Source organism: Perissodus microlepis, chromosome 9 (assembly GCF_051167445.1).
Source record: "Perissodus microlepis isolate ML-2025 ecotype Zambia chromosome 9, ASM5116744v1, whole genome shotgun sequence".
NCBI classification, from domain to species: domain Eukaryota; kingdom Metazoa; phylum Chordata; class Actinopteri; order Cichliformes; family Cichlidae; genus Perissodus; species Perissodus microlepis.
Window position 1 is genome coordinate 28,129,337 of NC_140469.1, and position 14,363 is coordinate 28,143,699.

Here is a 14,363-nt window from a genome sequence, read left to right on the forward strand (position 1 = left end):
ACGTTTGATTCACACAAACGCACACTCTGCAAAGGTTTCCAACACACATACACATTTTTTTGTTACTCGGAATAGTATTTTTTTTCTTCATCTTTGTAGCACTCAACACCGTAAGGGCATACAATAACTGAAGAGGAAAATGGTGTTTAAATTAAAAAAAAATAAATTAAAAAAAAACAGCTCTAGTAGCGCCAGTAAGTGTGTGGAGACAAAAAACAATCGGTACTTAACAATAAACAAAACTACACAGCCAAACAGTTTACTACATTACTTCTATATGAAGTAATCCAGCCAGTGAAGAGAGGAAAACCCTCCCGTAAGATGTCGGTTAATCTGACCATTTTGCTGTGTATATTTCCAGTTTTTATTATTTCTATTTCTATTCTTTTTCTATTTTTATTGTTTCTTTTTCTTTATGTTTCTTGGCTTTTAAGCTCCACCTACTCGCTGTGCACGAGCGCACAGTGAAGGTAGAGGAGGGGCTGGTGGCATTAAGATATTTGATTGGGCAATACAGTGAAAATGAAATGCTGTCAGTGTTTGTACTGGCGGCAGTGTTCCCGATGACCAGCGCTTTTATTCAAATACTAGTACTGTGTTACTAACACGTGTAAGTGTTTTTTTTTCTCTACAGCTTGTGTATAGCTATGGAAATAGAGTCTTGCTGCCACCACCCCCTCCCCCTCCCCCTTTTCACACAATAAACTAAGTTAAAATTACTTAGTAAAAAAAAATTGTGTAGATGTTGTAATAATAGCATTAAAGTTTTCATAGCTCTAAATAGCTCGAGGGTGAAGCCTATATTTGAACACAAGACTTTTAGTTAGTGTAACACTTGGTCTTTAGAGACAAATGTCTGCCTTTACTTATTGCTTCTCTCTGTCCTGCATGTCCTTTTCTTTGCCTCTAGAATTTTGAGATAATTTGGATGGTGGTTATTCCAAGATAAATCTTCTTCTGGAATAATTTTGCTACTATGGCTTTTTAAATTTCATTATTTGATTTCATGTATTATTTATATTGTTATTGTTTTTAATCCACAAAGCTGGTGTCACGTGATGCTGGAAGTGCTCCCCTCTTTGTTTTTCTTCCTCTTCCTCTTTCATTGTGTGCTAAGTGAAATGTAACGGTAACATGAGCAGGGTCTCCTCTACTGTGTTTTGGTGGATTATAATCTCTGTGTGGATGTTGATGACTTCCAGAGGAGGTAAGGGAATAAGAACATTTAGGAGCAACTTTCATTTAAACAGTAAAACGGTGTGCAGAAAGATAGTCTTTTATTAATTTAATGCATGACCACAAGCCCAGGGCTGGACTGGCCGTTGGGCATACCAGGCATATGCCCGGTGGGCTGCTCTCTTTAATTTTTATGGGCCGATGGGGTTTTCTTTCTTTTTTTTTTCTTTTTTTACGGTATAAATGAATGGTGTCGGATTGGCCAGTTGGTCATGATCGACTCTGGGTTGGACCAGCCGAGGAGGTCGAACTTTAAAGTTGAGATGAAAAAGAACACGATTTGTCCAGTACTACTTCAGCTAGAAAGTTGCTAATTCAATCATGAAACTGATCAATGATCAGCTGATTGGCTGATTGTTTTGGCAGTCTGGGAATCAACACATTCAGGAGATGTGAAATGAAACCTTAGATGTGTGGCCACTAAAACTAATAAAGAGGCTTTAAAAAAGGTTGTATTGAACTGGATCCTTTACTGTTATTATTCCCTGTACTTCTGTTAAGTCAGCAAGTAATGTTTTTCTTACGACTGTGTATTTCACTGAAATCAAAAGTAAAAAAAAAAAAAATCTATCCTGCCTTTCCACCTGTTGTCACTTTAATTTGCACCAAGGCAGGCAAAAGGGATTCACAACAGTTTTTGCTTAATAACTGAACAGATATAACTCAAATATGAAAGCAGTAATATTATTTCTTCTTTTTATATGTAGGTTTGATTACGTCTCACTAATGTAATCTTTACCTGATGTTTCAGATTCTGAGGTTTCCTGTGTTTTAATGCAGAAATGCATGCTGCCATGCAGTTCCCAGGATGTCACTCAAATTATCATTCACTGGTTTAAGATGTCAGGAGACATTCATGTCCACTCATTCTATGACAACAAAGACCAGCATGGATATCAGGACCAGAGATTCAGAGACAGGACCTCTCTGTTCAAGGACCAGATCTCCAAAGGAAATGTCTCACTGCAACTGGCAGGGGTCAAGGTTCAGGATGAGGGCAGATACAAGTGCCACATCAGCACCCTTCATGGAAATAGAGACTCATTTATCAACCTAAATGTTAACGGTATGAAAAACACAGAATATGCAGAGAATACAGACACGTTAGAAGGAAAGCATAAACAGCCACAAATTTCATAGTCTTAAAGTTTTAGAGGATGGAGTTTTGTGCTATTAGCTAACCTGATTAGCTAACTGTGAATGCAACACAGATAATAATGTTAACATTTTATTTAAAACCTTGATTTTAATGTAAATGTATGCTTAAATGTTTGAAACTGGATCCTTGTATGTCTGATGTATTATTATAAATATTTTTTTGCAGCTCCAGTCCAAAAAGTCAACATTCAGCAAACAGGAAACCAGATGACCTGCAGCTCAGAGGGACTCTACCCTAAACCTAATCTCACCTGGACCACCAGCCCTCCATCCAACATGTCCCTCCAATATAAAACCACAGCCCAGGAGACTCAACAGCTTCTTTACAACATCAATAGTTCTCTGATGGTGTCAGAGAGAGTTAAAGATCTGGACTACAGCTGCACTATCAGCACACACAGAAACAGGAAGCGAGCCACTTTCAGTCGAGCATGTGAGTATTTCATGTAAGAAGGAAACTTAAAAAATGGAGAAGCACTGCTTCCTAAGAGAAGCAACAAAACAGAATTTTCTTTTGAGAGGTCAGAATGATTAGTTTCATTTTTGCTTATAAATAAGAACATTAATTTTTCATGCTCCCTGATCCAGAGGAAAAATGAATTGGTAGTAGTTTTGAACAATTTTGTGCTCAAGGCACAACAACAGGTAAAAATTTCAACACATACATATACAAATAACTGCTTCAAAACATCGTGTCATGTGACAGGTCTGAGTAATGTTTCTTTTTACACAAGTGCCATCACTTCTGCTTTCATATACTTTTCTCTTGAGCCCTGTTAGTGACCAAACGCACTGTTTGGCAGCTACGACATGAGAATATAATGCTCCAGAATGGAGCGATGCTGACATTCAGCACATTGTTGGTTATAATGTGAAGAAGCAGTGAAGTGAGAAATGGTTGTTTTATTAGAAAATTACAGCAGTTTGTGTCCTTAACTATAAATTTAAATAAATTAACCCTTTCAGGTTATTGGTGATGATGACCCCAGCACCAACTCTAACCGTAAGAAATTAGAAAGTGTATTTGTGGTGCTTATTAAATTTATTAAATAATATGATCATTCTGTCAGACACACATTGTCTTGGGTTTGTTGTGTGGCATGCAGAGTTTGGACCCAAAGGCAGGACTTGAACACAAAGAGATAGCTAAAGGAGGCAGCTTTTATTTGCTGAAGCAAAATTCAAACATGAAAAACAAGAAAACAAAACCTAACACTTCAAACTGGGAAATGAGAAATTATACATTAGGAAACCAGAAACACAGGGCGATCGTGGCTCAAGAGTTGGGAGTTCGCCTTGTAACCAGAAGGTTGCCGGTTCAAGCCCCGGCTCGGACAGTCTCGGTCGTTGTGTCCTTGGGCAAGACACTTCACCTACCGTCTACTGGTGATGGCCAGAAGGGCCGATGGCGCGATATGGCAGCCTCGCTTCTGTCAGTCGCTGTGGCTACAACTGTAGCTTGCCTCCACCAGTGTGTGAATGGGTGGATGACTGGGTGTGTAAAGCGCTTTGGGGTCCCTAGGCGGGACTAGTAAAAGTGCTATACAAATACAGGCCATTTACCATTTACTAGAAATACAAATGACTAAACTAAGAAGAGCAAGGAAGCTGAACCATGAAAAGCACTAAATCAAAGCATATTAATGAAACCAGAAAACATATAAACACTGTGTCACACATCCAGGACCATGACACACATGAAAAATTATTTACATGTTTATCCAAACATGTTTTTCGTAGGTAGGATTAGGATTCAGAAATCTACACCAGGCTCAGTATTCATCTGTGGTTCAAAGCAAAGTCATTCACAGAATTTCTTAAGATATTTTATTTCAGTGGGTTTTACTTCTTAAAAATGTGTTGTTGCTTCTGTGTTATTTCAGCTTCAGTTATCAGTAGCTACACTGAAACAACGCTCCCCTGCTCGTCCTCAAACACTTCTCTGAGAAAACTCCTTTGGAGATTCAACCACAGTCAGATCATCCTGACAAAGACTGGGCCTGATGCTAAATACACAATGTCAGAGAGGTGGAAGCAGCATGTGAGAGGTGTGTCAGAGTCAGGCAGCCTCACACTGCAGAACTTATCTGCAGATCAGGAGGGAACATACACGTGTGAACTCAGTGATGCTTCGGAGACAATAACGACTAATATCTTTGTGAAGCTAAATCAAGGTAAGATTAATTAGGAATTTGTAACTTATATGAGAAAAAGCTGTTATCACCTGTTATTACATGTGTAACTTGCAAAAACAAATAAATCATCCAGAGAAAAATAATTAGTCTCTCACCTTTAAGGGAACTCAACCAATACTGAAAGTGCCATAGGATGGGTGTTTGCAGTGGTTCTGGTTGGAGCAGCAGTAGCTGGTTTGGTATTGCTCTGTAAAAAGAAAAGAGGTAAAAGGACATTACTGTACTTGTTTGTGACGTGCATGTGCAGTTGCTTGTTCCCCTCTGACCTAGCACTTTCTCTTGTTCATGTGACCACATGGCCCTCTTTGTTTAATGTGATGATTTAATTAAGTTTATTTTTTGGTATTTATGAGTATGTCTATGATTCTATGAAGAAAAAATAAGCATAAACCCTCATTATTAACAGATAAGAAACTATGTTCATCAGAGTGTCCCAAGCTTTCCATCTCTTCCGGAAGAAGGGCCAATTTTTACACTCCTGAGTTTGCCAACTTCTAAAGAGTTGGTTTCTAGTTTTGTGAACGCTTTTTCAGAGTATTTGAGCTTGGTTTGCAAATTGGAGATGATGTGTGGGATCAATTCTTATTCTATAATTAATCAATTCTTATTCTATAAATGAAAGACATCAGTTAATTCAATTTAAAGTGCTTCATAGACTTCATTACTGAAAAACTAAATTCCTTCTTTAAGTCCAATATGTGATCGGTGTAAACTTGGCTGCAGTGGAATCTTTTGTCTTATTTGTGTGTTTTGCCCTCACTGTTGTGCTGTCTGTTTTGTTTTTTGTTGTTTCTTATATCAAAAATCTTGATAAATGTCACGTAATTGTGGATAAAATACTTTGACAAGTATGAAGTGCTTGTAATTATATTTCAGTACATCACTGAAACAACAAAGAAAGATCTAAAAGCATCTTAGCAGCAAAAAAGCAAACTTTTTGAAAACTAATATTTGTGTCATTCTCAAAACTTTTGGCCACGACTGTACTGGTCCTTATCGGTGGAAATTATGGGTGCACCACGCCAACTGTGCAGGAACAAAATATAAAGAGTAAGACAACAGGAATAAATAAAAAACAGGAGAAATATATACAATGAAGTGCAATATATACAAACATCTATCAGTTCCTGATGACTGAAAGTGATCAGTACATTGCAGGAAGATGGAACTTAAAGGCAGAAAAAACACAAACAACATACAAAGGTACACAGTAGTTCAGAGTGCTGTGCTGCTGCTCATGTCCATACATTTTTACAGTAGAGGCTACTGTAATGGCGCTGAAGTGTACTGCTTATGTCTCATTTGTTAAAACAGCTCATTCTCTTGTGAAAAAATGCCACAAGATTACGGACACTGGTATTTGAAAATGCATGGTGGTAAATAAAAAGTTATTTTGTCACAGTTTGATTCACCAACATCTAGAGCAGACGTAGTTCCGTTTTCAAATTCACTTTAGGGCTGATGTGTTATATCTCACAACAGGAAATTTCACAAATGTCAACTCAGGAAGTTTCTGTCTTGACCATGATAAGCAAGCTTGCTTCACTGTAGTCACGCTCCTAACAGTTGCCCAAGTTCCTGAGCACATAATCACCAAGTCATCTTTTAGAAGGTTAAAAAATGTTCCACCTTAATGCTGTAACAATAGCTGTGAGACATCTTTTAACACTTCTGCTGTCAAATTGTTCCCTTGTCTGAAAATGAATGCACTTAGAGCAATCTAAATGCAGAAGGGTTTAGTATTATATGAACATTCACTGAATTCAAATTAGGAAAAAGATTTGAATGTCATTTTGTCAAAAGACTGAAACGGTGGTGCTGCTTTATACTGTCCCACTGAGAAATAAAACATGCATAAAGTGTATGAAGGCTGCCAAATTCCAAAGTGTCTGATTGTCAAATGCAGCTAAGCTATCAACTAGAAAATCCTTTCTCACCTTGTTGTTGAGTTATCATGTTCACATAGTTGGATGTCCACACATCCTGACACCTGAAAAAGACTTTCAGACTGTCTTGAAGTGACTCTGCAAACTGCTAAGTGATTCAGGAAGGGAAAGCAGGTTCTCCACCTGCAGTGTGTATAGGGCAGGAGGAGCGCTGTTGACTTCAACTGGGGATATTGTTGTCAGCCATAAAAGGATGCAGTGCCTACTCTTGGTCAGGGATGAGTTGCTGCACAAGTGGAGGAGTTTAAGTATCTCAGGGTGTTGTTCAGGAGTGAGTGGAGCGGGTGATCGATAGATGGATTGGTGCTGTGGCTGCAGTGATGTGGATGTAGGGAGAGCTCAGTGGAAGAGCGAAGCTCTTGATTTTACAGGTCAATCTGCATCTCTAACCTCACCTATGGTCACAAGCTTTAGGTAGTGACCAGAAGAATCATGGACACAAGCAGCAGAAATCAGCTTCCTCCAAAGGGTGGCCTGCCTCTCCCTTAGAGATAGGATGTGGAGTTTCACTAGGGCATTGTTCAGGGCATGTCCCACCGGGAGGAGGCCTTGTGACAGACCGAGGGAGCCCTGGAGAGAGATCTCTCAGCCGGTCTGAGAGATAATCCTGATTGTTAGATCCACAAAAAATAATTTTTCTTTCTTTATTTTAATTAACAAGAAATACAAAAAATAAATAAATTGACAAAATAAAATAATAGTGTTGGGTCTGCGCTTCAGCAGGCCCGCTAGTTCAGAGACTTATCACACATGAAGAAAGCAAGACGAATACCTTAACCGGTTTTTACTTGCTAACAAGGGGAGCCCACTCGGTAGCACCTCTGCCCTCAGTGTCAGACCACTCCAAAGAACCAGCACCCCCTGCAGCCTTAAAAGCCAGTCATAAAACTGAGGCACTGAGTGTGTGTGTGTGGATGTGGGTGTTTTTGTGTGACTTCCTGGGTCATCTCCCCTCACCCTGCATATGGCTCAACCCCTTTTTTAACAGTCTCACCATAGCACAGGCGAGGACATAAAGGACAGGAAGTAAAACATCCTCACTAAATAAGGACAGATAATCTTCACATACTTTTTGTTTTTGAAGGCCTGCCAAATGCTATGCTATCATTTTTCTGTAAAGCAAATTGGGTTTACATAAAGTTACCTTACCTTACCTAGAATGTCTGCAGTTAAACACTATAATGTTAAGTACACATGCCCGTGTACTTAACATTCAAGTACACAAAACAAACACGTATATTACTACTGACATGCCTGCACTGCTGAATTGTGCATTGTGTTTATTCTTTTATGGACGATGTCTTATGAATGCAAAATGTTTCTCAGGTCAACAAGAAAACCACAGAAGGTCAAAGTCTGTTAATAATGTGTAAGTATCCTAAACATTACTACAGAGGAGCTTACTTCTGTTTGCTCTGATCGTTTTCTAAAGTTGATATGTTATATTTTTAAAAATGAAATGAGTGAAATTAAATTTTCTGCTTATTTGGGTCAAAGATTAAAAATGAACTGCAGATGTGCTGGAAGTAGAATTCATCAACATCCATCATGTGAAAGCATAAAACGATATATGGATATGTGAGAAAATCAAACAGCTGGTTTGTCTGACTGACCTTTATATCAATTTTTTCTTCTTCCTGTCGTTTAACAGAGATGCTGAATTGCAAGAACTCAGTGAAGACGGTTCTACTCTAAAAAACCCAAACAGAACCCGACCAGCCAACAACTGTTTAGGACGGTTGGGACCACATTAAAGGGAAAAAAACAGAAGGATACTATTAATTTAAAAGAGCTAAATGTTAAATGTTGAAAGTAAAACTAAAATATTTTTCTTAAATAATGTCCAAATGTTGGAAATGTTTTTGAAATACCTCAGTGAAAAGAAATTGAAATAATGGCTTAAGAAAACAAGTCAAAATTTAATTTCAGAGAAACATCAAAAATATTTAAAACGATCAATGCGAACACTGATAACATTTCTTTATAACTGCAGTGTGTAGTGTAACAGTAACAGTAATATATATATATATATATATGTATATATATATATATATATATATATATATATATATATATATATATACTTTTTACTAAAAGTACTACTTTTTACTAAACAGAAAAGCTAATGAATAAACACTGTCATGGTCGGACGGTCCTTCCCGGGGCAACCTGCCTGTGTGTATATGTGTGTGCTTCTCTCTCTCTCCTCGTCCAACCAGTGGCTGACACACCTGCACCTAATTTGCCACCCAGCTGTCACTAATCATCCTTCGTTGTGGGCTGAGGTATTTAACTGTGTGTCCAGATGGCAGTCGATGCTGGATTGTACTTGAAGCTCGGTAGTAAAGAGTGTTTTGTGTCTTGCAGCTTAGCATTAGCCGGCTAGCTTCCTCACCTGTGGTTTTTGCTCGTTTATAGGAGGAAGAGATACAGAGCTGGAGGTTGGAGAGAAGGAGCCCGTGGATTAAGCTATTGGAGGAGAACACACACTCTGAGAATCACTTTGGAAACTCACCTGCGCACCACTGGGAGTTTGGAGAAGATCACTGTTGGACTTTGCACTTCACTTTATGTTTTGAAACTGTTTTTGGGCACTGTAAATAAACGCACTGTGTACTTTGCATCCTGAGCTCTGCGACTGAGTCCGTACTTTCCCATTACCCGTGACAAAACACAATGCAGAGTTTGTGTGCTTTTACTGAGAGACACTTATTGTTGGATTTGCAGCTGGTGGTTAGATCCTCATCTGGTGGTCTCAACGGGGACTTTGTGGATCCATGCAGACCACAGAGGAGGAGAAGGAAAGAGCAGGTGTCCAGGTGAAGCTCAGACTGTTTCAGAAGTGTGGGGTAGCTAGTGAGCAACGCTGAGCTTTTCTGATTGCCTATGTGGAAAATGTCTCAGTGCCTAGATCTTTTCCAAGGAGGGGGGATTCTTCTTTCTCTGCCTTCCTTGAATGTGCAGGGCCTGGATCTCTGAGACCCTGTCACCTCAGGAGTGCTCATCCAGACTCTGCAGTTCTTTCTGACATCTGTCTTTAGAAAAAATACAGCAAATATTCAAACCCAAAGTAAAAACGAGGAGATGTGAGTCACAGATGCGAAAGCTGCCTGCTTCTGTACTCCTGTTCCACCTGCTGTTTTTTTTTTTTTTTTAAATGAAGCCTCCTAAGAAAATGTCTTTCAGTCTGTCAGTTCCTGTGTGCTCACTATAATCAGTGCTTCATTTGTCAAGTCCCTTTTTATTTTAAATGTGCTGCCATGTAAAATAACGTCAACGCTTGACCCTTCTCGTCATAGCTGTGTAGATCTCGAAAAATACCATTTGTTGCTAGGATTTTACAAAAGGTTGTGGCTAAGCATCTTAAAAAATACTTAATTGTCCTTCTTAGTTCTCCACCTCTTTTTTTGTTTCTCCATCCGTGTTGATGAAACAGCGATACATAGCTAACACCTGTCAGGACAGACCTGTTTGTCTAGATACAGCTGAGATTAACTACGACACCAGGAAACATCTTTTCTCAAATCTCATTTCTTTTTTGGTGTTTTGGTCCCATGAATTGGAGGAAACATGATGGGCATCAACTTTGTTATGTTTTTTGTGACTGTGGTGTTTTTGTGGATGATGACTGTTTCCAAAGGAGGTAAATATGTTGTTAACACTCCAACTGTTGTTGCCATGATGCTATGACAAATTTTAATACTAACAACTGAAATGTAACTGATTAATTATAAAGTTTTTTAGTTAAAAACAATCAACAGAACAAACAGCTGTCATATTCTGGTATGTTTCAGGTAACTAAAAGAGTGCTATTGCTGTTATCTTACAAAAATGAAGCCACTGTAGAACTTAGATTGTGTCTAGTGTATGTGTGCGTGAGTGTGTGTGTGTGTGCGTGGGTGTGTGTGTGAGGAAAAATGTTGTTTGCTTCTCGCCCAGTGATTCAGATTCCACTCATTTTTCCTGATCTAGCATCGTGAAGTTGATTGACATGTTTACTTTGTGCTGCATTGTGTTGAGCCGAGTTGTAACCAGGTGCTAACAATGGTTTGCAGTTGTTAAGCCTTCCGTGATGACAAACACTTTTGGTTTGCTGATGTCTTTGTTTTGTTGCCTCAGGAGCTAATGTGGGTTACAGAGCTGCTTTTCCTAAACTGAGCTTTTATGTTTTTAATTATCTGATGTTTCAGATACTGAAGTATCCTGTTTATTTATGGAAAAATGCATCTTACCGTGCACTTTCCAAAGTGACACTGACATAGTCATCCACTGGCTGCAGGAAACTGCAGGAAACATTCGTGTCCACTCATTCTACCACAACCAAGACCAGCCCGCACTTCAGGACAAGCATTTCAGAGGCAGGACTTCACTATTCAACAGCCAAATCTCCACAGGAAATGCTTCACTCCTGCTGATGTGGGCGGATGTTCAGGATGAAGGCAGATACAAATGCTACACCAGCACCATCACAGGAAACAAGGAATCATTTATAAACCTTGAAGTAAATGGTATGGAGTAAAATATGAATATAATAGCACATGAAATAAAAATACAGAAGAATATAAGACAAAATCGTGAGCATTCAGGTTATACTTTTTTAATTTATGAGTTTCTCTTCATATTTAGTGAAAATTCGTTGAACTTGCACTTAAAGCCTGCAGCTCTGAGTCAATATTGTAACTGTAAGTTGCAATTCATTATGTCTATACAGGGAGTGCAGAATTATTAGGCAAATGAGTATTTTGTCCACATCATCCTCTTCATGCATGTTGTCTTACTCCAAGCTGTATAGGCTCGAAAGCCTACTACCAATTAAGCATATTAGGTGATGTGCATCTCTGTAATGAGAAGGGGTGTGGTCTAATGACATCAACACCCTATATCAGGTGTGCATAATTATTAGGCAACGTCCTTTCCTTTGGCAAAATGGGTCAAAAGAAGGACTTGACAGGCTCAGAAAAGTCAAAAATAGTGAGATATCTTGCAGAGGGATGCAGCAGTCTCAAAATTGCAAAGCTTCTGAAGCGTGATCATCGAACAATCAAGCGTTTCATTCAAAATAGTCAACAGGGTCACAAGAAGCGTGTGGAAAAACCAAGGCGCAAAATAACTGCCCATGAACTGAGAAAAGTCAAGCGTGCAGCTGCCAAGATGCCACTTGCCACCAATTTGGCCATATTTCAGAGCTGCAACATCACTGGAGTGCCCAAAAGCACAAGGTGTGCAATACTCAGAGACATGGCCAAGGTAAGAAAGGCTGAAAGACGACCACCACTGAACAAGACACACAAGCTGAAACGTCAAGACTGGGCCAAGAAATATCTCAAGACTGGTTTTTCTAAGGTTTTATGGACTGATGACATGAGAGTGAGTCTTGATGGGCCAGATGGATGGCCCCGTGGCTGGATTGGTAAAGGGCAGAGAGCTCCAGTCCGACTCAGACGCCAGCAAGGTGGAGGTGGAGTACTGGTTTGGGCTGGTATCATCAAAGATGAGCTTGTGGGGCCTTTTCGGGTTGAGGATGGAGTCAAGCTCAACTCCCAGTCCTACTGCCAGTTTCTGGAAGACACCTTCTTCAAGCAGTGGTACAGGAAGAAGTCTGCATCCTTCAAGAAAAACATGATTTTCATGCAGGACAATGCTCCATCACACGCGTCCAAGTACTCCACAGCGTGGCTGGCAAGAAAGGGTATAAAAGAAGAAAAACTAATGACATGGCCTCCTTGTTCACCTGATCTGAACCCCATTGAGAACCTGTGGTCCATCATCAAATGTGAGATTTACAAGGAGGGAAAACAGTACACCTCTCTAAACAGTGTCTGGGAGGCTGTGGTTGCTGCTGCACGCAATGTTGATGGTGAACAGATCAAAACACTGACAGAATCCATGGATGGCAGGCTTTTGAGTGTCCTTGCAAAGAAAGGTGGCTATATTGGTCGCTGATTTGTTTTTGTTTTGTTTTTGAATGTCAGAAATGAATATTTGTGAATGTGGAGATGTTATATTGGTTTCACTGGTAAAAATAAATAATTGAAATGGGTATATATTTGTTTTTTGTTAAGTTGCCTAATAATTATGCACAGTAATAGTCACCTGCACACACAGATATCCCCTAAAATAGCTAAAACTTAAAACAAACTAAAAACTACTTCCAAAAACATTCAGCTTTGATATTAATGAGTTTTTTGGGTTCATTGAGAACATGGTTGTTGTTCAATAATAAAATTATTCCTCAAAAATACAACTTGCCTAATAATTCTGCACTCCCTGTATATAGCAGGCAAGAAATAAAGCTGATTGTAACATGAGAAATTTGAATACACTTTTGCAGCTCCAGTACAAGAAGTCAATCTTCAGCAAGTAGGAAACACGATGAACTGCAGCTCAGAGGGAATCTTCCCTGAACCCCAGTTAATCTGGTCCACCAGCCCTCCATCCAATGTGTCGCTCCAGTATGAAACCACAGTCCAGCAGACTGAACAGCAGCTTTACAACATCAGCAGTTCTCTGATACTTTCAGACAGTGATAAAGATTCTGTTTTTAGCTGTAACATCAGCACTCGTAGAAACTGGAGGAACGCAACTTTAAGTGAACAAGGTGAGTCTGGAAACCAGCAAATCAAATAGGTGTGCAGAGTGCTAGTTATTTACTTTACCTTACAATTACTCATTCATCAACACGCAAAAATGTGTCAGTTATTTATAAAATGTTTACGATAAATATACATCCGACAGTTTAAATGAAAAATAATCTTTCAATTTAGGGAAATTTGTCCCTGTTAGAGGCTTCAGAGGAGGAGTCTTTGCAGCTTTTTTGGTCGTGGCAGCAGCAGCTGGTCTGGCACTGTACTGCAAATGGAAAAGAAGGTAAAGTTATGTTCTTCTTTCACTTTTTAATTGTATGTTGCTTGTATTGATATTTTATTCAGATAAACAAGGAAAAATATGGGAAGATCAAAGAGCAATTAAAGCAAAATGGAATTAAGTTTTGTTTATGAAAATGTTTAAACCCAATTAAAAGGATAGTACTTTTGTCAGCCAGTTTTCTATGAGTCTAACTCCTGTCTCAATTTTTTTTAATGATTCAATTCAGATTATGAACGCATTAAATCCCATGAAATGAAACATAAATTATGTGTATATATGTTTTTTTAGTTTTTTTTTTTCTTTTCTCTGTTTAACAGAGAGATGGGAATAAATCCTCCAAACAGACGAACTCTAAACACCCACCAGCTTTAGTCAAATGAAGACTTCAAACCGTGGTTATAGTGGGCTTGAATTAATTCATGCAAAGAAGACTAAAATAGAAACAACAACAGCAAAATAGAAAATAAAAGCTGATCTGTTAACAGTATTCATTTGGTAGTCATGTGCAATATTTTTACAGTAATCTATATTTTATGTTCTTTGAGGTATGACACAGAACAGATCACGATTAAATTTTACTGAAATAGAAACATCTTTTTTCATTTTTTTAAATTTTAAATGTAGTGTACATCATGTTTTGTAAAATTATGTAACCTTTTTTTTCTAGCCATGTGTTGTTGCTGTTTTATTTTTTGAGTTTTCTTTTTCTTACCTACTTTAATTCTGTTTCATTAGGTGTATTTTATCTTCAGTCCAGCAGGTGGCAGTGTGGTCAGATATTTTACAGTGGAAGCAACTTTTTCTTTCATGAATCGTTGAGTTTTTCTGTGGTTTAAATATCCCATTTATTTATTTATGTATTTATTTACATGTGCATGTAAGCATGTATGGATTTATTTATTGATTTTTGAATATTTTGTGAAAGCAAAAATATTTTTACTCTGTAGGAGAAGCAAACTTA

The 14,363-nt window shown here is 38.5% G+C and overlaps 2 protein-coding genes across 4 annotated transcripts; both read left to right on the forward strand.

The window, feature by feature from the left end:
* Positions 1-1,097: 1,097 nt before the first annotated feature.
* On the forward strand, positions 1,098-9,164 carry LOC146380683 (uncharacterized). Of its 3 annotated transcripts, XR_014801355.1 has the most exons (8): positions 1,098-1,207; positions 1,988-2,302; positions 2,561-2,827; positions 4,278-4,568; positions 4,692-4,793; positions 7,862-7,904; positions 8,187-8,874; positions 8,954-9,164. XR_014801355.1 is itself a non-coding variant. In XM_084940142.1 (7 exons), the coding sequence occupies exons 1-7, from the start codon at positions 1,135-1,137 to the stop codon at positions 8,287-8,289; spliced, it is 1,194 nt and encodes a 397-aa protein (XP_084796268.1). In that variant the 5' UTR covers positions 1,098-1,134; the 3' UTR covers positions 8,290-9,164. The 3 variants fall into 3 exon arrangements, 2 of the variants coding, with proteins under 2 accessions (XP_084796268.1, XP_084796269.1); XM_084940142.1 differs by having other exon boundaries at positions 8,187-9,164; XM_084940143.1 differs by having other exon boundaries at positions 1,117-1,207; positions 2,017-2,302; positions 8,187-9,164.
* Positions 9,165-9,269: 105 nt separating this feature from the next.
* On the forward strand, positions 9,270-13,981 carry LOC146380684 (programmed cell death 1 ligand 1-like). Its single transcript, XM_084940229.1, has 5 exons — positions 9,270-10,178; positions 10,726-11,043; positions 12,867-13,133; positions 13,300-13,402; positions 13,720-13,981. The coding sequence occupies exons 1-5, from the start codon at positions 10,106-10,108 to the stop codon at positions 13,772-13,774; spliced, it is 816 nt and encodes a 271-aa protein (XP_084796355.1). The 5' UTR covers positions 9,270-10,105; the 3' UTR covers positions 13,775-13,981.
* The last annotated feature ends 382 nt before the right edge of the window (positions 13,982-14,363 follow it).